The sequence below is a fragment of the Ursus americanus genome, chromosome 14 (assembly GCF_024610735.1).
Source record: "Ursus americanus isolate L20-20 chromosome 14, mUrsAme1.1.p, whole genome shotgun sequence".
Lineage (NCBI taxonomy): Eukaryota > Metazoa > Chordata > Mammalia > Carnivora > Ursidae > Ursus > Ursus americanus.
In genome coordinates this window covers 38454609-38481010 of record NC_142140.1, presented here as the reverse complement: position 1 = coordinate 38481010, position 26402 = coordinate 38454609, and the positions used below count along the sequence as shown (strand labels likewise).

The 26402-nt window shown below is 57.1% G+C and overlaps 5 protein-coding genes across 10 annotated transcripts; 1 reads left to right on the top strand and 4 right to left on the bottom strand.

The window, feature by feature from the left end:
• Window positions 1-2065: 2065 nt before the first annotated feature.
• TUSC2 (tumor suppressor 2, mitochondrial calcium regulator) lies at window positions 2066-5040 on the bottom strand. The gene is made up of 3 exons (XM_045807205.2): window positions 4740-5040; window positions 3506-3626; window positions 2066-3376 (listed from the first exon to the last, which is right to left on the bottom strand). Exons 1-3 carry the CDS (start codon window positions 4883-4885, stop codon window positions 3311-3313), a joined length of 333 nt encoding a protein of 110 aa, XP_045663161.1. The 5' UTR covers window positions 4886-5040; the 3' UTR covers window positions 2066-3310.
• Window positions 5041-5908: 868 nt separating this feature from the next.
• Window positions 5909-14615, bottom strand: RASSF1 (Ras association domain family member 1). Of its 3 annotated transcripts, XM_045807207.2 has the most exons (6): window positions 14335-14615; window positions 12454-12560; window positions 8231-8335; window positions 7751-8048; window positions 7520-7635; window positions 5909-6861 (listed from the first exon to the last, which is right to left on the bottom strand). In XM_045807207.2, exons 1-6 carry the CDS (start codon window positions 14582-14584, stop codon window positions 6715-6717), a joined length of 1023 nt encoding a protein of 340 aa, XP_045663163.1. In that variant the 5' UTR covers window positions 14585-14615; the 3' UTR covers window positions 5909-6714. The 3 variants fall into 3 exon arrangements, with proteins under 3 accessions (XP_045663163.1, XP_045663162.1, XP_087723148.1); XM_045807206.2 differs by lacking the exons at window positions 12454-12560; window positions 14335-14615 and adding an exon at window positions 11742-12360; XM_087867022.1 differs by lacking the exons at window positions 12454-12560; window positions 14335-14615 and adding an exon at window positions 11742-11872 and having other exon boundaries at window positions 8231-8366.
• A 290-nt stretch (window positions 14616-14905) lies between these two features.
• ZMYND10 (zinc finger MYND-type containing 10) lies at window positions 14906-19147 on the bottom strand. Of its 2 annotated transcripts, none has more exons than XM_045807210.2 (12): window positions 18880-19147; window positions 18503-18611; window positions 17496-17612; window positions 17323-17376; window positions 17064-17201; window positions 16877-16965; window positions 16686-16786; window positions 16170-16342; window positions 15809-15934; window positions 15605-15726; window positions 15368-15493; window positions 14906-15280 (listed from the first exon to the last, which is right to left on the bottom strand). In XM_045807210.2, the coding sequence occupies exons 1-12, from the start codon at window positions 19137-19139 to the stop codon at window positions 15205-15207; spliced, it is 1491 nt and encodes a 496-aa protein (XP_045663166.1). In that variant the 5' UTR covers window positions 19140-19147; the 3' UTR covers window positions 14906-15204. The 2 variants fall into 2 exon arrangements, with proteins under 2 accessions (XP_045663166.1, XP_045663167.1); XM_045807211.2 differs by having other exon boundaries at window positions 18927-19022.
• A 252-nt stretch (window positions 19148-19399) lies between these two features.
• Window positions 19400-26284, top strand: CYB561D2 (cytochrome b561 family member D2). Of its 2 annotated transcripts, none has more exons than XM_045807213.2 (4): window positions 19400-19537; window positions 24108-24259; window positions 24720-24757; window positions 25447-26284. In XM_045807213.2, the coding sequence occupies exons 1-4, from the start codon at window positions 19533-19535 to the stop codon at window positions 25948-25950; spliced, it is 699 nt and encodes a 232-aa protein (XP_045663169.1). In that variant the 5' UTR covers window positions 19400-19532; the 3' UTR covers window positions 25951-26284. The 2 variants fall into 2 exon arrangements, with proteins under 2 accessions (XP_045663169.1, XP_045663170.1); XM_045807214.2 differs by lacking the exon at window positions 19400-19537 and adding an exon at window positions 23559-23681.
• NPRL2 (NPR2 like, GATOR1 complex subunit) lies at window positions 20040-23504 on the bottom strand. 2 transcript variants are annotated; one of them, XM_045807208.2, is made up of 11 exons: window positions 23284-23504; window positions 22649-22740; window positions 22379-22547; window positions 22131-22239; window positions 21509-21645; window positions 21325-21422; window positions 21168-21204; window positions 20956-21049; window positions 20764-20881; window positions 20344-20486; window positions 20040-20258 (listed from the first exon to the last, which is right to left on the bottom strand). In XM_045807208.2, exons 1-11 carry the CDS (start codon window positions 23359-23361, stop codon window positions 20191-20193), a joined length of 1143 nt encoding a protein of 380 aa, XP_045663164.1. In that variant the 5' UTR covers window positions 23362-23504; the 3' UTR covers window positions 20040-20190. The 2 variants fall into 2 exon arrangements, with proteins under 2 accessions (XP_045663164.1, XP_045663165.1); XM_045807209.2 differs by lacking the exon at window positions 20344-20486 and having other exon boundaries at window positions 23284-23451.
• Window positions 26285-26402: the final 118 nt, after the last annotated feature.

The window sequence follows — 26402 nt, the reverse complement described above, 5'->3', positions numbered from 1 at the left end:
CCTCCCACCCGCTCCCGCCTCCCACCCCGGCCCTTTTTCCTCACTTCCTGCTGCCCCTCTGAGAGGAAAGGGCCAGGAACAAGCGCGGGGGAAGGGACCGCCTTGACCCTGTTTCCCTCCAGCATGCCCTGCTGGCTGGCTGCCCTCCCTACGGTCCACCCCCCCCCCCCCCGTATGCCCTGGCCCAGCGAACTGCACCAGGTGACAGGAAGGCTGTGGGACTTGGCTCAGGTGACAGCCTCCGCCAGGCCAGCAGCTTCCTAACCCTGAAAGCTCTTCTCCCTAACCTTCCATTGGGGTTGAGGCCCATCCTCAAATCCAGTAGCCTATGAGGGGGGCCCCAGTGGTGGGATGCTTGGCTGATGGTCCCCCAAGGAAGGTGGTGAAGAAGGGAACCGGCCCTAAGGGGGTTTGGGGGAACCTCCAGGAGCTGAGTTAATTTTTTCCCACTGAGAGCAGAAGCATCCCAAGTGCGACAGAGTGGACAATGTGTTCACGTGTGTGACTGTGCTGGGTGGGGGGTGGGAAAGGGGCCGGGAGCGGTCTATAGCCCTCCAGCTCTTCTGCTGGAGGACATTCCTGGGTGAACTTTAAGACACTGCAGAGTAGGAAGCTCATAACTGGGGTGAGAAAAGGGCTGTGTTTCCATGGGAAGGGGGTGCCCATAACAGGACTAGCCCCACGGAGAGCTACAGCAGAGTCCCAGCAGACTGTTCCAGAGGGGTGGAGAAATCTGCACACCCTCAAGTCACCCTGAGCTCACCCCATTCACACTACGCCCAGGGCCTCTCTGCTAACAGAAGGCTGTGGAAGACTGGGCAACTGGGGGAACTGGGTACACACCCTAGAGTCTGTCCCCGAGGACTGAAGAATCCAGGACATGGCAAGGGAGGGTGTGTCCCGATACCACTGTTCTGGCTCCATAAGGGACACAAGCCTTGGAAACTGCAAGGGTGGGGGCCCCTGGGGAAACAAAGGCCAGACCAGACAGTCCCAGGGCAGGGACACTTCCTCAGGCAGCCAGCAGGAAGGAAGTGAACACAGCCCAGTGGAAGGGAGTGGAAGAGCCCTGCTCTGACCCCCATTGTTTCTACAGCTTTGGGGTCAGCTGGGGCAGGCTGAACACAGGGAGTTCCCCCACACTGGAACAGTGGTGACGGGACATGGGATGCCATCTGGCATGGCAGAACGCTGGCCCTGGGGCAGTAAGGGGTGGGGGCAAAACAGAGGATGACAGGGCCTTATGTCTGGCATCTTATCAGGAAAGTGGGAAGGTGCCCAAAGAAGAACTATGAAGGCTGCACAGGATGATCCCGCTCCAGATGTGACAAATTTAAGCCTCCAAAAGACTGGCAGGCCAACTTCCCAGACCAAGAAGCCTGTGTCCCTCAGCTCCCTCTTCCCTAACTGGAAGTTGGGCTGATGGCCAAGAGCCAAGCCTAGCAGGGAACCAGCCTTCTAGCAGGACCTGAGAAGTGTAGGCTGAATGTACACAGGGGGCAGCTGGAGGTGAAAACACAGGGTCAGCAGGGAACAGAAAAAGTACTAGGTGGGTGAATTCTTCCTGATGGAACAGAAGCCCCAGACCCACTCTCCTGGTAGTATCCACAGGCAGTCCTGGGAGGCAGCAGGTGGGTTTGGGCTACATAGCCTGGCAGAAGGCCAAGGGCATGGTGGCACCCATCTGATTGCTGTCCACTTAAGATGGGTCTTGGGGGTCCATGAGGTTTGGGTTGCGACCTCATGTGGGGTCAGCTGGCACTGCTGGGGGCAGGACAGCTGTTCCAGAACTACCTGAGGTCATGCTCTCACCTCAGGTCAGGCAGATGGGGCCAAACCCTAGTGAAGCACCCCAAAGCCTTCCAATTCCAGGGGTCCCCACCTATTAAACACAACAGAGGAGTGGCCTTCCATTCTGAGAGGCCCTGCAGTGAGGGCTGTGTGAATACACTGCCACCTGCTGGTCACAGCTGGGATGGCCACAAGCTGGGCTCAGGCTTACGCTGAGTCTTGATGATAACGATAGATGGGAGCCACCAGAGTGGCCCAGTCTAGACACTGGATGTCACAGCAGATGCCACTCTTGTATGCAGGGTCTACAAATAATTTTATTGAAACTAAACAAATAACACAACAGCCTTCTTAGATTGGGGGCCGCCCTTCCCAAGCCATTTCCCACACTCTTAAAAGCACAGAGCTTGCACAGAAAGGAATTAAAAAAAAAGTCATTTTGATGTAGAAATCAGACTCTGCCCCAACATCATGGACTAGACTATTTACAAACTTTCACATTTTAAGTATTCCTTTATGGTTGATCTCTCCTTTCTGTCTCTACCCAGGGGCTCCAGTACCTTCCACTGACTGATCCTGGGGGACGGGTATACTGTAGGGACAGGGGTGGTGGGCTCCTCACAGCTACTGGCACCAGCCCCAGCGGTGCTGTCCTTCACCAAAGGGTGGCAGATGGTCTCCTCCCTATGGCAGGGGTGTGTGTGTGTCGGGGGGGGGGGGGCTGGTACAAAGGCAAGGAGGATGAGACAAAGTAGGTGGGTTAGGGCAATTCCCCATAGGCACAGGCATCATAGCGCTTCCTGATCCTGTCTTATGCCCTCTCAGCCGGGGGTGTGTGTGGGGGGCAACAAGTAGTTGCAATGGGGAGGGATCAGTCCAGCCCTGGGTGGAGGGAGAATCCTCTCACACCAGTCCCATCTCCATTAACAGCCAGAAAACTGTCCATCCATCTGGGAGTGGGAACAGATGAGCAGGTAGGCAGGAAGAATCAGGCTTGCACTGCCCCCCACCTCTGTCCAACACAGGAGGAATCGAGGTAGCAAACGGCTGAAATGCTCCAACAAGGGGGTAAGGGAAATGAGGGAAAGGAAGTTCCCACTTGCATACAGCTCCCACAGCCCAGGGGCTGGAAGAAGGCAGACCTTGCTTGTAAAGTGCTGTAGCCCCTAGCAGGGCTGGGCCCTAGGCAAGCTTGGAAGAAAGCAGGCCAGGCAAGGGTGCAGGAACCAGGCATTCCTGACCAGCATATGCCCTGCCATGCTGCTTCTAGGGATTGCTGGGGAAGGTGGGCTGGTAACTCTGCCATTAGCCCTCGCCAGCTACCAGCCACCTCTTGTCCACATATAAACCAACACCCAACCAACACTGCAGGACTGCCCCGCTCACAGCTGAAGCTTCCAGGCCAATGCAGTTTATTCAGGGTTGTGGCCCCAGCTTAGGTTCCTTAACGGAAGCCACACCTTGAGCCTGGGGGTTTCTTGCTGGGGTAGGGAGTGCTTATGCCTGCCACTCCCCAGGCTCACACCTCATAGAGGATCACAGGAAAATCCACGTGGATGCGGGGAGGATCCAGCTTCACGATGCCCTGCCATGGAAACAGAGGCTAGTGAGGGCCAGCTCCTCCCCCAAGAGCCCCCACCATGACAGCAGACCACATGTGGGTCTACCTCTGCACACTCAACATAGGCTCTGTGACCACTGCCCGGCCCCTCACCTGAGGAATCAGGTTCTTATGCACCCGCCTCAACTTGGCCCGCTTCTGCCCGTTCTTGGTGACGATTGTCTCCTCGTAGAACTCGTGAGCCAGATCCCCATCCTCATCATAGAACATGGAGCTGTATGGAGAGAGAGAGAACGGGCTGGGCTGGAGCCCCACCCGGTCATGGCAAATGACCAGACTACAAGAAAGTGTGCCCACCTCCAAATGGGGAGGAACAACGTTGGTGGAGGGAAAAAGGATAATAATGCCTGAAGAATCCCTTGTTTAGGGCTTGGGGTCTACTAGAAGGAAATGGGGAGTGGGATGGTAGCCAGCTGTCAGTCTCCAAGAAGAGAGATCATATCAGAGCACATTGTCACGGCAGCCAAGGCCAGTTCTCATCACTGGTTTGTTCAGCAAAAGCAGCCATTCCAACATCAGGCCCTTGCCTTCATCCAGGACTTCTACTGTGGACAGCATGATGGCCTGGGCATGTGTCTCATTCCAGAAGATGCTGCTGGCCCTGGGCCAACCTGAGATGGCAGATGCCTGAGCTAGGAGGGAGTCTAAAGAGAAAAAGGTTGAATCCTCCCCACCCACCCCAGGTGGCTGGTGTAGCCAAACTACCACTGCTGGGTCTCCCTAGTATCTACAGCCAAATCTCCAGCATCACCTGAGTACAATTTCCCCTGGGCCCACCACGGGCATGCCAATATGGTGCTCCTGTCTGGACCCGTGGAAAGAGAAGGGAGGTTAGTGCTCCAGACCTGGAGAACATACCTGGGTGAGGGTCTTTTTACCCAGGTTCCATCTTCAACACTAGGGCCCAGTCCTACTTTCCTGGCTACTACCCTCAGAGGTCCAACCCCACCACGGTGGGGAACGGAAACAACCAAAAGAGAGTTAATTTTTCCCTTGGGAGAATTAGGGGAGAGGGAGGCTAGGAGCCTTCAACTTTCATGCTGGGCTGGAAGGGATGAAAGAAAGAAATCCTGAAGTCCCAGGGAGGCTTTATCTCAGCTTTACCGTGCAGAGGGCCTGCCCATGGACAAGCCTCAGACCCACTCTTCCCCTAGGGAGACCTTCAAAGCAGCCAGGTCGCCAGGAATCTACTGCTCTGCTTTCCCCACCCCTTGCTCTCACGGGGGCCCGAAACATGGGACTCCTCCTGGCTCGGGCTGAAGCTCCCTGTGATGCGGAGGGCCCCGCTGCCCGCCTGTTCTCCCCGGGGCGGAATCCGCGTCCTTACCCGCGGCGCGTAAATACGAAGGGGGGCACGACTCGGCCTCGCGGCCGCACCAAAGCTTGCTCAGCTACTGCCGACTCCGGGCCGCCGCCCCCCGCCGCCGAGGCGAAGGGCCACAGGCCCCGAGCTTTGGAGCCGCTGGCGCCCATGTCAGGGCCGCCGGCGCATGGCGAACCCCGTGGCCGCTTTGCTCTCACAGGGCCGTCGGCGCCGCCATGCCCTGCCTCTGCCTCCGCTCGCAGGTGCTGCTGCCGCCGCCGCTGCCGCTGCCTTCCGCAGGCTCCGGGGTCTCCACGGAAACCTCACTTCCGCTTCCGCACGCTCCGAACGCTGCCTTCTCTGATTGGCTGCTTCTCTCGTCTGTCCGCGGGGTGGGACCAATAGACGCTCTCAGAAGCTAGGCATCCCGGCAGGCACCGCGAAACGTCAGGTCCCAGCAGGCCACGCTCTCCCCAGCTGGGACATCTCCCACCCAGTGAAGAGGAGGCTGTGTTCTCCAGCTTTCTTCATGTGTGGCGTCTCCGACCTTCCCGACTCCTAGAAGTCAGGTCCAGCGGACCTGCCCAACCACCAGGTTCCCCGCAACCAGAACTTTAGGGCTGCTCCAGGTCAGGCCGCGCATTGCCCGCCTGGCCTCGTTTTATTTCCACATTTTATTTCAACACACTGTTGCATGTAGAGAAGAAACCAAACCTAAAGAAAATTAAGTAATTGAACAAATGTATAGCTACGTTCAGTCTGAAGAACTTTGGATTCAGTGTTCCTTCCAAACCCACTAGAAGGCATGCTTCACGAAGGCAAGAATTAACAGCTGGACCTTCAGTGCCATGAGCAGTGTCTGGTACTGGTCCACAGCAGTAGCTCAGCAAGTATTTGGTGAAAACGCCTCCCACAGCTTGGGGTTTGTGTGTGTGTGTCTTGCCTGTACCACGACCTGAGCCTCCCACAGCTTGGGGTGTGTGTTGGGAGGGGTGTGGGTTCCCTAAATTCTAGATTATATTCTTGCCTGTACCACGACCTGAGCCCCATGGTGCTGCATGATGACAGTGCATATTTGTACCCCACATCCTTCACAAACTGGTCACATGGTGCTCTGTGAGCCTGTCCATCACCCTTGGCAGCCACTGGCATGAGGACAAATTTGGTTGAGGGCGCATAATAGAGTTCAAAAGCAGAATTCTTAAATCTTTATTCAGCCAATTCTCTCAGGCCCCAGGCCCTGATGATGACTGTCACCCCCACCCCCTTCCCCACAGGAGGCATGCAGCTGAGGCCACAGAATATTACATACATTCGCACACATCATCAAAAATAACTGAGGGAAAGACCCTCACTTTGATTGGCAAACAAGGCACAGACCTGGACCAGCGCCCACACTCACACAGACCCTGGCCTAGGGACATCCTCCTTGGAGGAGGAACTGAGGCACTGTTGCTGCACCACGAGCCAGCATTCCCTGACCCTAGTGTGTGTGAGGAGTCAGAAGCCACTGTAGAGGGAAACCTAGACTCTTCCCCCACACCTGCCTTATCTTGAACACCTGCCCCTGGATCCAACTGTTCTGAAACCCCATCCAAGACCCAAAACATACGACTTTTCCCCATAGGTGAGGGCCCTTATCCCTGCAAACATGACCCTATTCTGTTTGTAGGGTCTCCCTAGATTCTGGTATCTGAGACATGAATTAAGGAGACTTAATTCTGCTCTATCCCTGCTGCAAGACTGGAGCAGCTTCTTGGGGCAACCCTGGCCCACCATGATTCACTACACGAAGGGCAGAAGGGTACAGAGCCATGCTCTGCTACACCTGTGGGTGGACACAGGGGGCCAGCTCCTTTGCTGTTCTCTGGGCTCATTCCCCCAGTAAGAGACGACCTCCATGCACACTCATTCTTCAGGCCACATGGGCCCTGTCACACTCACACGGCACGCCCTCGGCGCTGCCTACTCTCCTCCTTTCACCCAGGGGTACAAGAGGTCACCCCAGCGGGCAGGCGTGCAGGGCCTCCTGGATCTTCTGACGGCAATAGGAGTACTTTTGCAGGATCTGGCGGAGGTGTTCCTCTTCCTCCCGTTGTAGGATGCGCAGGAAGTTGTGTAGTTCAGGCATGCTAAAGGCATCCCACTGCAGGTGGAGAGGAGGGAAACAGGCTGTAGCAGGCATGGCCAAACCAGCAGGCCCTCCCCAACGAAAAGCAGCAGTCATGTCACACAGCTAGGATGGGGCTTTCCAATGTTAGGCATTTGCCTGAAGGGCCCATGCTAGGATTCTTGACAATAGTCTGTATAGAAGATGGGCCCCATAAAGTAGGGCAGTCACCTCGAAGACAGGCAACCAAACCAGATGTTCCCCAGTTACTTGTGGACAGGTTATGCCCACACTCTGAGTTTAATACTACTCCACAGACCCAAGGCTTTGAAGCCAGAAAGCTTCCAGGTAAAAAGTCCTAATGTCTGAACGTGAGCCTCTCTAACAATGTGGGCACTTCTATGTGCTTTGATCTGGCTTGGAATCACCACGCTATCAGATGGATTCCTGATCTCCTGAGGACATTCCCCAATAGAAAAGGACAGACAATTCTTCCTGGCATTTTGGGACAGGGCCGTGACCTTGGCTTGCGTGGCCTGGAAGACTTCACTGTAGCTACAAGGTTCACATACTCCTGAAGAGGCTTTGCAGGGCTTTTTCTCCAGCCCTATTCCTCCTTCCAACTTTACTGCAGCTGTGATCCACTAGCCTTGACCAGTGACAACCAAGTAGCAAAAGAGGGCTATGTACTCACATTCACCTCCCCAGAGTCATTCTCCTTGAGGACAAAGCTTAGGGCCTTCTCGCTGGGCCCTGCAAGGAGTCGCAGCCGCAGGGGCTGCTCATCATCCGACAGCTTCCGGAGGTACACTGAGGGCCAGGGAGGGAGAAGAAAGTATTTGATTAGAGTCAGGCCCAGCCCACTTAGTTCCTTACACATGGTGCATGCATATAATCCTCATACACGGTGGGGTGGGAAGCCCACCTTGGCCATGGCGTTCAGCACGCTCAAAGAGTGCAAACTTGCGGGGGTCGTCCACCACCAAGAATTTGCGAAGTAGGGCCTCAATGACCTCACGTGCCCGCGTGCGTGACAACACATGCAGGTGCTTGACAGCATCCTTGGGCAGGTAGAAGGAGGTCCGGCGCTTCACAGCTGTGCCCCGCCCTGGGCCCCGCCTGGCATCCTGCAAGGAGGGTGGCTTCTTGCTGGAAGGCACTGAGACAGGACGCACCAGCTTCAGCTGAACTTTGATGAAGCCTGTGTAGGAGCCATCCTTGTTCTGAAGAGGAGAAACCAAACCATGACTACGTTCCAGGTGAGATGGAACAGATTTGGACACTGCTAGTCCACTTGGGGCTAGGCTAGGTGTGAATATATCACTGCTTAGGCCCACCCAAGAATACCTGACTGTGACCTTAGCTGTAGCCTCTCCACACCCCCTTCCCCAGGCTGTCAACTCACCAGGCTCATGAAGAGGTTGCTGTTGATCTGGCTATTGTACTCCTTGATCTTCTGTTCAACCTCAGCCTGAGAAAGGTCAGGTGTCTCCCACTCCACAGGCTCGTCCTGAAAGATGGGCCAGCATGGACATAGGGCCCTAAAAGAACCCATCCCCCTGTAATGCATGTCACAGACGGGGAGGGGAGTCTGGGTGGGCCACTTTGCAAAACAGCCTCTGGGGCAGCCTTTGGAAACTGACTACAAAGTCCCGATGGGAAGAACCCACCACTGCTCCTGGTTTTGAATGCAATGGGTGGGCACAGCAAAGGCAGAGTCATTTGGCTTCTTTATGCTGCTACAGGGGGCCTCCTCAGCCCTGGGTGACGCCCTATGGATACTTTAAAACCAAGACAACTGAAGATACAAAGTCAGAAGCCAGGAAAAGATGTGGGATTCTTATTGACAGTAAAAGCACCTTTCAACTACACAGACTGATTCCAGCACCCTGGTGTGGTCAGGGGTGTCCTGGAGAAGGGAGACCACTTTGCCACTCTGCCCCAGCAAAGGGCCATGACCACAGGGTGAGAGGTGGACTGGTGCACACCAGGAGCCCAGCCAGCTATTGGTATGAGGGTAAGGGCAACCTCTACAATGTTAACACCCTCTGGTGAGGGATTTGGGGCCAGCCCTGTATGTCTCACACATAGGGAGGAAACCACTGTGACATGCCATTTGATCTTGACCCAAGCTGCACAGAAGGCAGCTTCAGGCCAGGCTCCAATGTGCCTCCTGGTAGAGCCGGTCCCACAAGTGCCAAACAGGTAGGCTTCTGCATCTCCTCCCTCCTATCTGGACATTTAGCCCAAAGATTTTTTGTTCTAACACTCAGCCCATGCCCCGCTCCTCCAGGGGCTGGATTTTTGTTGGAAGGGTGGAGTATGGACCAGGGCAGCCAGAGCTCTGAATTAACAGTTTTCTATCAAACTCCCTGGTTCCATTGCATCAGCCTTACTTCCTGTTGACGTCAGGCCCTGGTTGGAATGGGAGTGTCACAGACACAGCTGAGATCACTGCTGACCGATGCTTTGTCCCACGGGAATTCTTACCAGCTGGTCTCCTGCAGAATAACCTGTGTCCAGCTCTGAGCCCAGGAGAGGCAGGCTTCTCCCTGACTGCTGCTTTGGAGCCCCTATGCTTAAACCAACTGATGGGGATGAATAGGGAGGACAGATGAGAGGGTAGGGTGCTCTTCACCTAAACAGCTTTTTAGCAGTATGCTCTTCACCTAGAACCTGCCAGTGAGTATGTGGCACTGAAGACTGAGGTTGGGGCCTCACAGAGAAAAGGTATTGGGGGAGGGGTGGGAACTGAAGACTGTTTGCTCCCCCAAGTTCAAAAAAATCTCCTGGACGGAGGAGAGCACTAAGAAGTGAAAACTCCAGCAGAAATCTTACTGGGGGCAGGGAGAAACCCTCCAAGACTAGTAAAGAACAAATGGTGTGGACCCTGGAAAATGGGAGATCTGATGGGTAAAATGAAGGATGGAGCCTGGGAATAAAGGGTGGATGTGTTTGTTCAGGCCCAAGGAGAGGGCTTAGGACAGGAAGGAGTGACCCGATAGGAAGGAGAACCAAGAGTGCTACGGGGCAGGAAGGAAAACTGAGCAAACCCTAGTACCGGGGCAAGAAGGAAGAGAATGCTATTTATAGAACGGTGGGCATGGAGATGGCACCAACTTATTTCCCTTCCTTGTGATGGTTCTGAGCTCCAGTATGAGGATGAGAATGCTTGCTCCTTCCTCATCCCTTCCCCAGTCACCGAGGAGCCCGGGACTGGGGTGCCGTGATGCAGTGATCTATGTTTCAGTCTCTTCCCCTCTCCAGGTGAACCTCCCTTAGGGTTTTTCCCCCCCTCCCTTACTATCTTTACCCATAAAACAAGGGACTTGGACTGGAGGAATGGCACTGTCCTGCCAGGATTCTAAAAGAAAAGAAAAGTTTCTTTTTCCGCTTCCAAAGCTTCCGGCTGGAGGATTCCAACAGCCATCCCAGAAGTGTGCACAGCAGGACCATGGAATTTCCCTTCTTCTGCACTACAGTGACCCACCCTCCACTGTCCATAGTGACTGATGGTTAGGGTTTTTTTTTTTTTTTTAAGATTTCATTTATTTATTTGAGAGAGAGAAGGAGAGAGAGCGAGCTTGAGATGGGGGAGGGTCAGAGGGAGAAGCAGAATCCGTGCTGAGCAGGGACCCCAACGTGGGACTTGATCCTCGGACTCCAGGATCATGGCCTGAGCCGAAGGCAGTCACTTAACCTACTGAGCCACCCAGACGCCCCTGATGGTTTTTATTTTACATACAACTGGGGACTCCCCAGCCTCCTTTTCAATTGGTTAGTGTCTTGTGGTTTTCTCACTATTCCACAATGGAAAATGGCTCAAGCCTGAGTGACAGACGGTCCCAGGGATCCACACTCAAACCTTGCACCCAAGCTCTGGGCTGAACTTTAGAGTAAAATTTAAACAGTATAAAATTTTTATCTAAAGAATCACCCACAAATCCCTCTCCGTGGCTGACGTAAGGAATTCTGTCCCAAGAATTATTCTGAGCTTCACGGTCCCCATCTCTCTTTCCTGATGCTCTGTCCAGGGTTATCCCCTGAGGTGTACCAGCTCCAAAACAGTTACCTGAGCTTGGTGGTCACACTCATGGCACACAGCACAGAGGTTTCTGATAATGGGGACACCTAGGAGACTCAGAGAGGAATAGCGGCTACAGCACCCCATCTTATAGTCCTGGACTAGTAACCCCTCTCTCTCTTGACCCCTCCTCAGGGCTTCATACAATCTAGCCTGCTTCACCTCCTCACAGGATAAAATGCTCCTGTTTGCTTACAGTCCAGAACTAGGCTTCCTTCCCATCTATTCCTGAATATCCTTCCTACACGTCCTACTAGTTTTAGTACATGTGCTGCCAAAGCGAGCACTCCAACCAGGTCCACTCCAGAATCCTCCACATTCCAGAAGCCGGTGGCAGGCCAGGACTGGTAAGAGGTGGGGACTCAACTGGCTCCGTCCAGGAGTGCATATGGAGGGGCCCGAAACTTCCTCCTAAATACACTTCCCAGTTCCCGGCGAGGACACCTCCCTTTCCACTTCCTCCCAACCCCTCCTCGCCCCCGTTCCCCCGGAGAGGAGGTGGGAGCGTCCGAACGCGGAAATCTAGGTGCTCGTCCAGACTGCGCAGTCGGCTTTAGTCATAGGTGGATCATGCCCGTCCCGGGTCTACCCCAAGCCACGTAGCTGCTTCCCCTGGTTCAACCGGTCTGTGACAGAGACAACAAGGCCTCGGCACCCGGCACCGAGGCGCTGAGAGCCCCGCACACGGTTTCGCGGGCTGGCCCCGGGCCGGTACGGAATCCCCACTGACGGAAGAGCGACTCTGCCCACAAACTCGAGCCGGCAACTTAGAGAGAAGGGGCAGGGTCCCAGCGACTGTTACCGGCCCGCCACCCCAAACCCCGGCCCCCACCTGGTCCCGACGCGGCCTGCGCGCCAGTGAGGTACGCGCCGTGAAGTACTGCTCGAGCTCCGAGTCTGAGTCCTCCTGGCTGCAGTAGCCACTGCTTGTTGTGCTGCTCCAGGTCATCTCGAAAGAAGGCGTCCCCGCATCCGCCTCGCCCATCGCCGCGCCCGCCCGCCAGCTCCCCGAGTCCTGTGCGCCCGTAGTCTCCAACCACCGCCCCAGGCGCGTGTGCGCGTGCGCCGGGATCGGAGTTCGCGCGGCAACCGTTAACACTGAAACGTAGGCAGCCTGGATCTGGCCCTCGTCTCATTGGGGGAGGAACCTCGAAGGGCGGGTTCCTACACGCCCCGCCTCCAGGGATGACCTCATAGCCCAGGCAGCTCAGCTCGGCTCCGCCTCGCAGACCCCACCTCTCTCGCGGAACAAGTCGGAGCGTGTGCGCATGTGCACCAGCGTGGCCGCAAGACCGGATGCGGATGCGGGAAAGTGCGGAAATTGCGCGGGCGCGGAGCCTGGGCAATTCCGGGCAGTCCGCGCGGAGTCGGCATCCGCGGTACCCCTTCGAGCTCGCGCGCAGAATTAGCTTCTCTGTCGCGGGAAACCCACTGTTAAAACGCTCATAGCGCGTAACGCCGGGCGGCCCTAAGCAACTCCTGCAATGTGGCCGGCTGGTCTGCGCGCCTTTTCTGTACCCTCCCCACCCCCGCCCCGCGCTCACCACGTTTGTGTCCAGCTCCAGCGCAGGTTCCCAGCCCAGGTCCCGGGGCCCGCAGCAGTCCAGGCAGACAAGGGCTCGGCAACGGTAGTGGCATGTGAACTTGCAATCTGCAGAGAGGCCGGGCCGTGAGGCGGAGGAGCCCCAGCGACAGTTCAGAGCAGTATTCCGGTCATGGAAGGGAACCCCCGGGATGAAGGCCGTTGCCCGCCAGGCTCTGGCATGACCGGCCTTATCTTTAGGTCTCGTTACCCCCGGCTGCTACACAGATTCTAGTGTTGGTCCCCCGACGTCTGGAAACTGGCGGGAAGGCCTCAGGCGGTTAGGGATCCAGGCCTGTTGAACAGCTGGAACTCTAGCACCGAGCGCAGAACTTCCCCCTTCCTCATTGTCACCCCCGCGTATTTAATTGAAGGGCAAAAAACAAAAAAGCCTTTAACCCTTGTCCCCCTCCAGCTGTCTCTACATCCCTCGCACCAAAACTTGTCAACATTCGTCTGCATACACTCTAATTCCTCACCTTCACTCTCTCCTTTACCCATTCCAGTCAGGCTTGCCCCTCCCTCCAGGAAACTGGTTAGGGTCCTCAGCAACCTGTGCACGGTCGAATGCCAGGTCCGTTCCCCATGCTTACCCCTACAGCATCGTTTGATGCTTCCTCTCCTTGGTTTCCAGAGCTCCCTACTACCCCGGTTTTCCTCCAGTTCCCTGCAGCTCTTGGTAAGTTCCTTTGGTTCTGTCTCAACTCCCAGATCTAATGGACAGTGTCTGAGGCTCAGTCCTGATCACTGCCCTGCTCTGTGTACACTTACCAACCCCAGATCCAAGCCCCCTCCCCACCAGAGCTCCTCAGGAAAAATTGCTACTCTCTCAGTTTGAGGTAAAAAGAAAAAAAAAAACAAAAAACCAAATCACCCTTGATTCCTCTCTTCTCTTTGCTTCTGACACACACCCAAATTGTCCTGTATTTCATCTCTGTGTCCACTTTATTTCTCCTTGGGAACACTGCAATGTCCCAGTCCTTGCTCATAGTTGGTATTCTGTCACAACCCTGGTGTTTCAGGATGGAGTCTTGTACTGGATGAGAGGGTCTCCATGCCTACGCAGGCCTGGGACACCCCTAAATCCTTAAATGGGCCAGAGCAGTGACTCTCAGCTCTCAATTCCAGGCTGCCTACTGGAATGATTTTTCCCCCCAATTGCTGATACACTCCCAGTGATTGATTCAACAGGTCTGAAGTCCAGGCATTGGGGTTTGGAGGGCTGTATAATCCCAACCGATTCTAGCTGGTGTATATAGCCAGTGGGGCAGCAACCTCTGTTTGCTGGTGATTCCTGGGAAGGCAGAAGGACACTGTTGTGCGGTTGTTTCATGTTTTAGCACCTAGTTGGCTGGGCCTGCAATAGGTATTTGCTCAACAAAATTCCAGCTTGCAGAGGGCCCACCCAAGGTACTTCTCCCCTGCCCCTCTCCCATAGGGGGGAAAATTCCCCTCATCCCAGAGGTTCTGGTGGCGGACACAGTGAGTGAGTCTTTGGGAAGGGGTGGGCCTGGGAACAGGGACTTAGATTGGTCGAAACACAGGCTTTCTCAGGAAGAGCCAAGACACTTTAAAGATAAAAACCTTGAAATCAGCACCTTATTCATAGGCAGCTGCTTCTGCGCAACTGTGTCCCTGATGCGCAACTGTGTCCCTGATAGGACAAGGATATACACCATCTACCTGCCTGCACTCTCTTAAACGATGGGGCAAAGGTAATGGGCCTGGCCCGCGGGAACCGACCCTGCCGACCGACCCCCTCCTTTGCGACTTGATACGCAGCGACGGCGCTGCATCTTGGCCGCCCGTTTCGCTCTCGCCAGCGCGCGGGGCTGCTACTCACGCGCGCACTGCAGTCCCTTGCGCACGACGCCCCAGATGAAGTCGCCGCAGAGGTCGCACCACGTGTGCGTGGCGGGCCCCGCGGGCTGGAAGTGGTGGCCGCGCCCCGCGACCAGCTGCCGTGCCGGATTGCGCGCGGTGCCCGGCGCGATGCGCAGCGCGTTCGCGCGCTCCAGCCGGGTGCGGCCCGGACCGGCGCGCCGTGCGGGTTCCAGTTCCCTCAGTTCAATGAGCTCAGGTTCCGTGGACATGGTCGGGTCGGGCCCGGACTGGCGCCGGCTCTGGGCGCGAGCGAGCGCGGGGCGGGCGGGGCCGCGGGGCGGACCGCGATGCGGCGCCGCCCCCGGGATCCAGGCAGGGCGGCGGGAGAGAGCCGGGGTGAGCGGCGCAGTGCAAACCTGGGCGCCCGGACTGTGTCAGCCCGCAGGCGGAGTGGGGTGGCGGGGGCGTGGGGTGGGGGTCCCTCTCTCAGAGTCCCGCCCTCCCTTTCCTTTTCTCCCTGCATCCTGGGAGCACCCCTTCTGCTGAAGATGATGACGGCAACCACCGCGAAGGGCCACTCGGAGACAGGCTGTTTCTAGAGGCCAGCTTTACTGTGCTAGAGGAACAGGGTCCCCACATCCGGCCCTTGCCTTTGCCCCCGCCTAGGCCTCCAGCTTGCTGAGGCAGCGCCCTCAGCCTACCCACTGGGTAGGGCAGGAAGCGGGGAGCGCTTTGCTGGGGAAGATGGGTCAGCAGCTCTCTGTGCTCGAGGTGCTCACCACCTGGGAGGCTGGGGCTCTGGCAGAGGCTAGGCTGAGATCCTGAGGTTCAACGGCACACCCTGGGTGGGTTGTATGGCCTGGGTGGTGGGCCCCAGCAGCTGCAGCCTTCACTTGGCCCTGTCACCTTGGGCTGCCGAGACACAAGCCTTCCCATGCTTCTCCCAGTGCTTGACTTGGCACTCCCTGCAGGCAGGGGGGCTGGTGAGCATGCAGGGCTTGTGGAGGTACGGAAGTGGAGCTTAGGGGTTCACGGCCCTAGGATACCCTCACCTGCAGCAATACCATTCATTCTGGCACCGAGAGCAGCGTTTGGAGGCCTCCGCACTGCAGAAGGCACAGCGGGGCCGCTCTGGAGTCACTGCCTCGAGGACGTCCAGCCTGTAGGTCTCCGCCCATCTAGGAAAGAGGTCAGGAGAGCCGGGCTGGGCCTGGCCGGTGGGGACACAAGAGCAGCCCTGCCTGTGTCCATGCCTTCTACATCCCTTCTGCCCACTCAGCCGGCCTCACCTTCGTGCCTGCAGCCGCAGGTCCTGCTCCGAGGGGCTGAATATGTGCCTCAGCTGGTGCTTGGCGATGGCCTGCCACTTGCCTCTGTTCTCTCTCTCTAGCCGCTCCCAGATTTCTGGGATCTGAGGGAGAGAAGTGGAAAGCGTCGGGGAGGAGCTGGCAAAGGGGGCAGTCGTCCTGAGCAACCGACTTCCTAGTACCTACCTGTTCCAGTACCAGGTCCTTCTTAGGGGGCTGGGTTTCGGTCAGGGCCAGGTGGGCCAGGAAGCCCTGCAGGTCTGCCAGGTTGGGCAGCTGGTCGAGCAGTGTGTCTGTGAGGAAGGCCCGAAGCTGCAAGGGAGTCCAGGGAAGGCCAGTGTGACATGCTGCCGACCAGAGAGGGCCTGCGCTGGGCTGGGCTGGCTGGGCTGAGGTGCCTGTGGGGACCATGTCCCCCTAGCTGCTGCAACACCTGAGGTTCAGGAGCTAGAAAGAGGACTGGGGCTGAGGCGGGTGGGCAGTGCTAGACAGCAGGGCTGGGATGGGGGTGGGGTGGGGTGGCGCTGGTGCAGGAGGAGTTCCCCACCTTGAGGAGCTGTCCCTTGGCAAAGCTGGTGAGGCAGTAGCGGGCCCGGGCTTCGGGGCTTAGTAGCAGGTTGTACAGAGCGATCCACACCTGCCCGTCCAACTTGCTCAGCTTTTGCTGCTCTGAGGGGGCCACTGTCTGCCAACGGCCACCCTCAAATTGCTGCAGCTTGCCTGGGGAGAGGAGCCAGCACGCAGGAGCAGCTGTTGCGCACTCTCTGAGTAGGCCCACTGCAGCTGCACGGGCTGGGGTACAGGCCACAGCACAGGCGCAGGACTTGCCCAGGCTGGGGTGCTGCTTGCTCCAGAACTGGGGGAGTCCTTAGTAATGGGCACACAGGCCTTGCCTGCTGCAGAGCCCAGGTCCAAGCCCATCTTGCGTGAGGCATCCCGGGATCCTCTATGAGCTAGCGGGCAGAGTTTGTCTGCCGGTGTGCAAGCTGCCCGTCCCCAACAATCCTGGAGGGTGTCCGGGAAGCAGTGAGCTGGGGCTTGGGCAGGTGCGGGAAGGACTTACCTCCTTCCTGCCGGCTCCAGGGACTGCGTTCCAGCAGTTCCACCAGGAGGCAAGGCAAGTTGTGGGTACTGAGCATGCGGTTCAAGGTGCTCAAGGAAAGGCTAGGGGTGGTGGTGGAGAGGATGAGCAGAGGCCACAGGCCTGGGCTCCCAGTCCTCACTGCGGGTCCCAGGCCTGGTAGGACTGCTCACCTGTCCACACAGTCTGTGATGTAGCGCAGCACTGAGAGGGCCTTCAGTGCGATCTCGAACTCCATGCGCTCTGCCTGCTTCTGCAGCTCCTGGGGGGGCACGGTGCTCAAGCTGGGCCACCCCTGCCTCCTCAGGCCTCAAGAGGGCCTGGTCTACCCATTGGCAGCTCCAGGGAACCTCAGCCTACCTGTATGGGGGTGCCATACTGGGACTCCTCCTCCTCAGGAGGGCTACCACAGCCACTCCGGGCCACCAACAGAGTCAGCTTTCGGTGGCAGTAGTCTACCAGGTCCAAGACAGCGTCCTCGGCTGACTCACACACCTCCTGAGAGGCAGACAGAGGGGAAAGATTCTGTCTCTGATGCTCTCCCCACACAGGCGCAGCCCCCCTTCCCTGTCAGGCCCTCGCCTGGGGCAACACCTGGTGGGTCGGGCTGATGCCTCACCTTGTGGAAGAACACTGTCTCCAGGAGGTTGACGATGGAGGCCTCGTGGTGTACCTGTCAGATAAAAGGAGAGGGCCCGGAGCTGCTGAAGGAAGGATGGGATTACCAGCTCTCTTCTCGAATCCAGAGCCCTCTGAAGGCACGGGCAGGGCATGACCAGGGGCCCAGCTCACCACCATGTATATGGGGAAAGTGTTCTGGGGCTTGAAGTCCTCCAGTCTGCACAGCACAGGGAACACCCTCTGCTTCCACATCTCCACTGCAATCAGCTCCTCCACCAGCGTGGGGATCTTGAGGGGGAGGGGAAAGGATAGGGATGAAGTAGGCCTACCTTGGCCTGGCAACCCATCCAGCCCTGCCTGACTCTCCTCAAATTCCCCTGGGCCCCTAGATTCTCTTCATAGGCACCTTCCCAACCTCTCTCCTGCACCTTAGACCTTCATTTCCAGCTGCCTTCAATGCTCTGTGGGGACATTCCCCATGCTTCCTGTAACTGGCTCTTGCCTTGTCCCTAGGCTGCCTGGCTCCCCCCTACGCCTACACCCTTGTTTCCTCTGTCCCCATCTGGGCTGGCTCTCCAGCCCATGCCCTCCCTCTTGTCCCTGTCCTCTGGCCTTCCAAGTTTCTCATGTGCCTTGACCTCACCCTTACACAGGGCCCTGCACAATTTCCTAGTCCTTGCCCACCCTCCAGTAGGGGACTCCACCTTTTCTTTGCAAACGGATGCTTTTGTCGTGATATCTCAAGTTATTTATTTGAGCCACCTCCTGGCTCATATTCCAGCAGGGCTGATCCTGGTTTCTCTCTCCTCTCTCAATTTAGGAAGGCTGCCTCCTTCCATGCCAAAGTCCTACCCCCACTTCAGCGAGGGCCCCCTCTGGCCTGACAGTCTATTCAAGGATGTCTTTAGAACATGGGCCCTCCCCTCACAGCCTAGGCTGTTGTATGATGCACGACTATCTTCCAAATCAACCCATGACTCACACTAGGCCTGGTGTGCTAGGGTCCTGTCCAAAGGGGTGCAAAATCAAATCAGTAGCAAACTCCTCTCTTTTCCCTTGGGGAAGAAAAGTGTACCACCCAGAGGGAAGTGAAGGCACCCGAGGTGCTCCTGAGAGGTAAGAGTGGTGGGGTGGGCAGTGGTGGGAAGGCAGGAACCCGGCCTGTGACCCCAGCATACCTTCCCATGGGTGACCAGCAGCTCCTGAATGGGCTCACCCTGGCTGGCTGTAGCATCAAGGATAGCCTGCATGTTCAGCTTCTCCAGGTTCTCATGCTGCTGGTTCCACCTGCCCCAGAGAGTGGGGGTGTACGTGCATTCGGGTGCACATGTGTGCAGTAGGAGTGGGGTGTGGGCTGGGTCCTATTGAAGCCTAACCTGATCCTGAGGGGCCAGAGGGGGCTCAGGACCATATACTCCCTAACTCCGAGAGCTTTGTCTCCTTGCCTGGGGGCTCCTTCACACTGGGCATCCTCTCCCCCGTGTCAGGCCCATACTCCTCCGTTCAAGGACTCTGACCCCGTGACTCGGCCTGACCCTTGGATCCGGCGCCTCACCCTCCGGAGCCCATCTCGCGCAGCGGAAAGCTGCGCAGCCCCCGCACCAGCACGTCAGCCTCCCCTGGAAGCAGCAGCTCCAGGTCGCCCATGTCGTGGCCGCAGACAGAGAGCAGGAAGGTGGGGTTCAGCTGACCCCGGACAGCAGCCGGCGCTGAGGTGGGGGTGCTGAAACTCTCTGCGACGAAGGTCTCCCGCGGGGCCCGGGTCTGGACACAGCGGTTGCCCAGCGGTTGCGGCGCGTGGGTCGTCGCCGTCATGGAAACGGTTAGCTCGGCGCCTGCGCAGTGAGGCCCGCAAGGCTCCGGCCCCGCCCCCGGCCGCCTCGCCTTCCTGCCTTCCAACCCTTTTTGGACTCCCAGAACTTTCTCCTTCACCTCCGACTGCGGCTCATGGGTCTGCCCCTAAGGCCAGACTCCCGTGGCCTAGGCTCCCTCCTCGGACGTCAAGTCGACCCGCACGGGGATAGGGTCACCCTGCCCCTACCAGCTCTTCCTGCAGCGGCTCCACCTCGGCCATATGGACGCTCCACTCCGTGGCTTCCTCGCCCTAGTATGCCTCGCGCTGGGCTCCACCTGTTGGCTCTACCCCCCAAAGTACTGCGCAGGGCCCACTTCTCTCCATCCTAGCCTAGCAGGCTGCCATCTCCTCTCATGAGGTAACTGCTCTCGTCTTTTTCTGGGTGACTCTATGGCTGCCTCCGGCCCTCGAAATAGTATGTCCAAAGCAGCTTACCAGGGACTCTGCGGTATCAGGCTCTTGGCCCCTCAGTACCTGGGTACTTCATTTCTTGCCTCTCTCCCCATTGCCTCCTATGTTCCAGCCTCGTGGGCCTCTCTTGGGTTTCACGGATCCTAAAGCTGTTTTTGCTTTAGGGCTTCTGCACCTGTTCCCTCTGCCTGGAATACTCTTCCTTAGTTCGTCACCTCAGCGAGGCCTTCCTTGCCCATTTAATCCAGAACAGCCGCAGCTCCCACCCCAAGTCATTCTTCATCACAGCTTCCTGATTGTTTTTCTGGCTGTTTACTTCAATTAGTAATTAACGTGCACCTTTACTTGTCCATAGTCAGTCCTGCCCACCAGATGGCGCACCAGGGCGCAGGACCAGGGCTATTTCACTGCCAGTTCTCTAGTGCCTGGTTCAGAGGCGGTACTCAATATAGGTTGAAATGGATGATTTTATTTACAGAAGGGAGGGTCACCCTTGAGACAATATGGACTTGTCTACCGGTCTAGCCCTCATGCACCAGGGAGCGCTTAGCAGAAGAGACAGCAGCCCCAGCTGAGTGCCAAGTCCAGCCCCCACCAGCCTCACTTCCAGCAGATGATGATGTTGGGGTCATTTTCCAGCCGTTCATCAAGCTCGTGGTAGCTCATGCCTGTTTGGGACAGTGCAGGTGAGGTGAGCAGCCTTGGCTTGGCCACCTGCCCTGACCCCACCCCAGCTGCACTGCCTGTCTCCACCTGTCTTGCAACAGATCTCATCATAGCTGTGGCAGCCTGTGTAAAGCCGGGCAGGGTGGCTCCGCTCCTCCCGAGACACCCGCACGGGATACTTCTGTAGTCGGCGGATGAGGTTCTTCATAAGCCCGAACTGGATCAGCTTCCTGGGGTGGGGTTGAGGGAGAGAGGGGCGATGCCCTGGCCAGGCCTTCCTCCAGCCAGGCCAACCCTTTCCTGCAGTCTCCTTCTGATTTTGTCTCAGTGACCAGGCTGGCCTCCAAACCCATCACATCCAGAAAGCCTGCCTAGATTAGTAGTGCCATATGATTCTGCTCACTGGGGAAAATCTCCTGCTTCCTCTCTAACCCAAGGTTCCAGAGAGATCTAGAGTGTGTCTGCTTTCAGGCAAACCCCTCATGCCCCTGGGAATCCCCTTCTGACCGTTCATCAACGCGCTGCAGCTGCTGGGGGTGGCGGCCAATGAGGTCTCTCACAGTCGTGCCGGGGCTCAGGCTGCAGTACAGCTGGAACACATCCCGCAGACTGGCCCTCTTGTGCCCTGTGGGTACCAGGGCTCAGCTCTGCAGGTGGCCCTGCCCTCCCCAAGATGGCCTCCCCCAGAGCCCACACTACCTTGTTTGGTCACATAGGATAAACACGCCTCTTGCAGGGACTTGTCATCTACCAGGTCCTGGACCTTGGGTGTCGGGCAGTACACATTGGAATACTGGAGGGTAGCAGGAGGCACAGGGGCCTGAGTGAGGGGCTTGGAAGTCTGACACCGCCCCAGTCTGGCCAAGCCACACAACTCACTCTCTGCTTAACCAAACCCCGGACTCACCTACCTGGAGGATGGACACCAGTGTCACGACGCCGTAATACCTAGGGGAGATAGCTGTGCTCAGCTTCTGAGGGCCATGCCTTCCCGCCCCCACGCTCAGAGTCCTGAGGCTCCTCCCTGGCTAGCAACCCTGTCCCAAGTGTGACTGTTGCCCCACTCACAGCAAGTTCTGGATGGCGATGCGCACCAGGTTTAGCTCCACATCTGCCTCGGCTGAGATCTTCTGGACATGGCGAAAGCCATCAATGTAGGGCAGGATCTGGGCAGGGCAGGGTCAGCAGGGGTGGGATGAGGCTAGAGCTGTGCCCAGCCCTAGGTGATGATACCCAGGGAGGGACAGCATACCTGTTGTGTGGTGAGGTCCCACTGTGAGTTGAAGAAATCTTCCTTGTCCTTGGTAAAGACAGGCACATCATACTCCTGAGCCACAGGAGGGTCAGGCCGCTGCTCAATCACCTTCAAGTGGATGGTGTTGGACTCATCTGCAGGGGCCCCACCCACATCTTCAGTGTCATCTCTTTCAAGAGGCCCTCAATTACCCTCCAGTCCTCCCAGCAACCCTTGACGCAGGTGGGTGGCCCTTGGTAGGGCCAATCTCCACCAACCCCCCCCTCTTCTTAAGTAAGCTCTACTTCCAACGTGGGGCTTGAACTCACAACCTCAAGATCAAGACTCACATGCTCTACTGACTGAGCCAGCCAGGTGCCCCCAATCTTCCCCCTTTTAATGGAGCAAGAGGTCCGTAAAGGGAAGGGAACATACTCATGGAGCCCAGAGAGCTCTGTTGGCCTCCACATCCCAAATCCCAACATGCGGTGGACCCTGGACATCATCAACCCAGCTCATGGCTATTTACTGGCCACCAATTTGTGTTCAAGAGTCTTGACCATGGCTGGGCTTGCCTTCCCTTGCCATGTTCCTATCCCTCCTCTGCCCCTCTGCTGTCCTTGCAAAGGCTGGGCCATACCGATGGGCAGAGTGCACCGGCCTGAGGCATTTAGCTCCTCCAGCAAGATGGTCATGATGGGCACCAACTTCTGCTTGCTCTCCTCTGTTGACACGAAGCTGCTCTCTAGCTGGATGGAGCATGGACAACATGGTGGGCACACCCCAGGAACCCTGGCTGGCATCCTGCCCTGGCAGATACCCAGGTCTGGAGGGCTTTGGAAACATTTGTCTGCCTGCCCCTCCACTCAAGCCCATCGTGTTGCAGACCTCCAGTGTGGTCAGGTAGCCAGCCAGCTTTTTGACGATGGGCTCGAGGGCACAGGTCTTGGCCTGGGCATCACACACGAAACCTAGGTTGAAAAGCAGGGCATTGCGGCTGTACTTCTTGTGTTCAATGCACACGGGGCAGCCAATCAGTTTCTTCTCCATGGCTGTGCTGGATGGGGAGAACAGGTGGGAGCAAAGTCAGGCTCCTTCTGCCCCCAAGCTTGTCCACTTCTCCAGGGACATTCCCTCCCTTCCCCACTAGGGCCTCACACAGTGATGAGCTTGTTCTGCAGCTCTGGCTTGGTGATGATGTACACCTGGACTGTGTCAAACAGCTCCCGGGAGATGAAGTCTTCAGGGACCTGGGCAGGGGTGTGGCAAGAGGCCCCTTAGTGGATCTTGGGACTAGGCAGAGTACACTGGGTGACCCCCAAGGCCTAAGCCCTCTTGTCCAGCGTTTCTCCTCCCTTCCATCCACTCAGACCTACTACTATTTTGTGTTTCCAAACACATGCCATGTTCTCACCTGCTTCCCGGCTTTTGCATATGCTGTTTCCCCTACCTCGCACACTACTTCTCCATCTAAATTCCTAAGCATCCAGGAATACTATTGGACCGCGCGCCCCCGCCTCTCTTGGGACCTGGCACCTCCCCTCGGTCTCCACAGCCCAATTTCCCACAATCACTGCCTACGGGATGTCTGCCCCGTCACACCGGGAGCCTGGGACCTGGGTCTGAGTATTCTCTCGGTTCACGATTCTCCGCGAATAAAGGAATGGTATGCCTGAGTGCAGCATGGGGCACGGGAATCCACCGCTTCCAGGGAGCTTGCTCAGCTCCCGGGAGCGTCCCTCTCCCACCACCCCCACCACCCCAGCCCCCGGCCCCGCGAGCCTGGATGGCACCTGATAGGTGATCTTGGGTCCCAGCGTGGGGTGGAACTCGCTGAAGAATATGCATTCAATGCGGCAGCCGCTACCCATGACGCTAGTAGGGCCCAGGTCTGTAGACCCTGGCTCCTGGACCCCTGGGAACACCCGTCGGAAACAGTCCTCAGGCCTGGATCGCCAGGTCAAGCACGCCTGCGCACTCACACACCCGTGAAGCAGCCTGCTTAACAGCGTCTGCGCAGAGCGACAGAGAGGTGTGGCTGGGGGTGGGGGAGCTTGGCTCAGGAAGTCCCGGCTGGGTAGGCGTCGCACCCGGAAGTGAAGCGGCTCCGCGACGGAGCTGCACCGCGCGGCAGAGCCCCGAGTATCCCACTTTCTCGGGAAGAAACCACCGCATCGGTTCAGCGCTGCGGGTGAGGCAGGCGAGTCCCTAGCGTGTAGGGGCAGCATGCCAGCGGCACGTGGGGAGACTGTGCGCTAAGGGATTCAGGCTGTAATTTGGTACGCAGATGGGAACTACAATTCCCGTGGCGCTTTACGCCCTTCTAGCTGGCACTCCCGCGCGGCGACGGCGTGATGCACGCTGGGATTTGTAGTCTATTACACGGCCTTGCGCATCCTACCTGGAAGGTGGGCCAGTGATCAGTGGCAGTTCAGATGCGGGTACACGCCGACAGGTCACCTGTCCTCTTCTATTCCTGGTGCCTGTGTTGGTTGGTTGCCCCTTCCTACCTTAACTTCTTGGAAGAGAGTGGCATTCTTGCCCTGCAACTTTTGCTCCAGTGAGAGGAGTGGACAGCAGGAACCTGAAACCCTTGCTCATTCTACTATGCTTTCAGGCTACAACCATTGGCCTGGTTGACCATGGCCCTTTCTGTGGAGACCGAGTCGCACATCTACAGAGCTCTGCGCACTGCCTCTGGGGCTGCTGCTCACCTTGTGGCCCTGGGTTTTACCATCTTTGTGGCTGTGCTTGCCAGACCTGGCTCCAGTAAGTGGAATTCATAGTTGACTTCTGGGAAGGAAAGTGCCCCTTCTCCTGGGGAGCAGGAGCAATAGGAAGCCTTGGGCCCGACTCCTAGGAAAGGCTTGGCTGACTGGGGGACATCCTATGCGGAGGGATAAGTGGGGAGGAGGTGAGTGTGGGGTTTCTACTAATTTGGCCAGAGTACCTGGCTTCTCTTTCCTTGTCTTGGTGCTCCACTTGGCTGCCTTTTGTGAAGTGCTAGGCGAAGGAGGGAGGACTGCCGGAGTGGCAAAGCATGGCCTCTGCTCCAGGGAGGGACCAGGAAACAAGGATAGGTAGGGAGTGAGCTTGTTGCAGTAAGAGGGGGCTAGCATTTTGGCAGTGCTTCCTTGGGGGATGGGCTGCCCATTTTCCTCACCCCGTGGGGATTGATGTGGCTGGGTTCTTCTTGCCTCAGCCTCACAAAACCTCCTTTTCATTCCAGGTCTGTTCTCCTGGCACCCCACGCTTATGTCTCTGGCTGTAAGTAGTGGGCCTGGTCAGCTCTTGGGGTGGGAGGGAGCCCAGGTACTGGTGGTACTCCTGACAGCCTCTGAATCCTTATGGATACTTAGTATCTCTTTGGAGGGATGGAATGTGAGATTGGAGAAGTTGCATGCTGCAACTCCTGCCCGTGGTATATACCCCAGACTTGAACCATTGTGTTCAAAACCCAGGGCAAACTGGTCTAAGCACAAAATGAGACTTCACCCACCTCCAGGCAGGAAGCTTAGAAAATGCATTTGGGTGTATCTGTGTCCCCTTTTAATTTCATCAAACTTTCCCTGAAACAGTACACCCATGTGGCCAGCTCTTGCCAGGAAATTGTATCCAGCCCCGTGTCAGGGAAACAAAGCCTGTGAATCATTTATAACTGCCACATCTCAAACCTTGTGTTTGCTGGATAATACAGCAGAGATGACGTTTCAAAATATCACCTAGGAAGGCATGTGGAGAGGTACCGACTTCTTGCCACTGACTCAGGGCAGATGTTCTGTCCCTGATGGAGTTCCTCACTCTTGCCCCACCAAACGGATACTCTTTGTCTTTGGGGAGAGAATGAAGATGGGGGACCCTGCCCAGAGTGACTGGCAGTTTAGAAAGTTATCTAAATCTCTCTTTCCTTCTGCTGGGCAGCACCCTGACTTTGTTTCCCATCCCTGTCTCCCCAGTTCTCTTTCCTGATGACCGAGGCACTGTTGGTGTTCTCTCCTGAGAGTTCGCTGCTGCGTTCCCTCTCCCGGAAGGGCCGAGCGCGCTGCCACTGGGTGCTGCAGCTGCTGGCCCTGCTGTGTGCACTGCTGGGCCTAGGACTTGTCATCCTCCACAAGGAACAGCTTGGCAAAGCCCACCTGGCCACGTGGCATGGGCGGGCAGGGCTGATTGCCGTGCTGTGGGCAGGGTTGCAGTGCTCGGGTGGGGTGGGGCTGCTCTACCCCAAACTGCTGCCCCGATGGCCCCTGGCGAAGCTCAAGCTATACCACGCCACTTCCGGGCTAGTGGGCTACCTTCTGGGTAGTGCCAGCCTCCTGTTGGGCATGTGTTCACTCTGGTTCACCGCCACGGTCACTGGTGGGGTCTGGTATCTGGCTGTGCTGTGTCCTGTCATTACGAGCTTGGTCATCATGAGTCAGGTGAGCAACGCCTACCTGTACCGCAAAAGGATCCAGCCGTGAGCTCCTCCCAGCCTAGAAGCCTGGATTTGCCCCTCAGTGTAGCAACTGGGGCTGGGACCTCCTGGACTCTCTCAGCTGACTAAGTCGTGGGGACACCTCAGGCACCGGGGCAGTCTAGAGTACGAGTCTTGTGTGTGACATGTTTGCTTGCTCCTCATCCTGCAGTGCTTCCCCTTTCCTTCTGTACCGTCCCAGAGGAGCTTATGGATGATGTGTCTGGATGAAGTTGGGGTTGTGAGACTACTTCCCCAGCAACTCAACTCATACTTGTACTGGTATGTCCAGAAATTACAGGAGAGAAAAAAGCAAAATAAAAAAGAATGACTGAAAAGACTGGATGGGAGGAGTAGCTTAGAGTTGGGGAACAGTTCTCCCTAATGCTGTCAGCATGAAAAAACAGGCAGCTGGGCAAGATGGGGACCCTTGTCCCTGGCTGCTCACTGAGGGGCTGA

Coding starts and splice junctions, on each gene's coding strand:
- TUSC2 (XM_045807205.2), bottom strand. CDS start 4,885: ATGGGCGCCAGCGGCTCCAAAGCTCGGGGCCTGTGGCCCTTCGCCTCG. Junction 3,627..4,739: donor TTCGTATTTACGCGCCGCGG/GTAAGGACGCGG, acceptor CTCTCCATACAG/CTCCATGTTCTATGATGAGG. Junction 3,377..3,505: donor ATAAGAACCTGATTCCTCAG/GTGAGGGGCCGG, acceptor TTTCCATGGCAG/GGCATCGTGAAGCTGGATCC.
- RASSF1 (XM_045807207.2), bottom strand. CDS start 14,584: ATGTCCACGGAACCTGAGCTCATTGAACTGAGGGAACTGGAACCCGCA. Junction 8,336..12,453: donor TGGAGCTGGACACAAACGTG/GTGAGCGCGGGG, acceptor CCCATCTTTCAG/GACGAGCCTGTGGAGTGGGA. Junction 8,049..8,230: donor GCAACCTCTTCATGAGCCTG/GTGAGTTGACAG, acceptor TCTCCTCTTCAG/AACAAGGATGGCTCCTACAC.
- ZMYND10 (XM_045807210.2), bottom strand. CDS start 19,139: ATGACGGCGACGACCCACGCGCCGCAACCGCTGGGCAACCGCTGTGTC. Junction 17,613..18,502: donor TGCTGGTCACCCATGGGAAG/GTATGCTGGGGT, acceptor CTCCCCCTCAAG/ATCCCCACGCTGGTGGAGGA. Junction 16,966..17,063: donor AGTATGGCACCCCCATACAG/GTAGGCTGAGGT, acceptor GTGCCCCCCCAG/GAGCTGCAGAAGCAGGCAGA.
- CYB561D2 (XM_045807213.2), top strand. Junction 24,260..24,719: donor GCTTGCCAGACCTGGCTCCA/GTAAGTGGAATT, acceptor TTTTCATTCCAG/GTCTGTTCTCCTGGCACCCC. Junction 24,758..25,446: donor CCACGCTTATGTCTCTGGCT/GTAAGTAGTGGG, acceptor CTGTCTCCCCAG/TTCTCTTTCCTGATGACCGA.
- NPRL2 (XM_045807208.2), bottom strand. CDS start 23,361: ATGGGTAGCGGCTGCCGCATTGAATGCATATTCTTCAGCGAGTTCCAC. Junction 21,423..21,508: donor GGGACCTCACCACACAACAG/GTATGCTGTCCC, acceptor TGCCCTGCCCAG/ATCCTGCCCTACATTGATGG. Junction 21,050..21,167: donor CACTGGTGTCCATCCTCCAG/GTAGGTGAGTCC, acceptor GCTACCCTCCAG/TATTCCAATGTGTACTGCCC.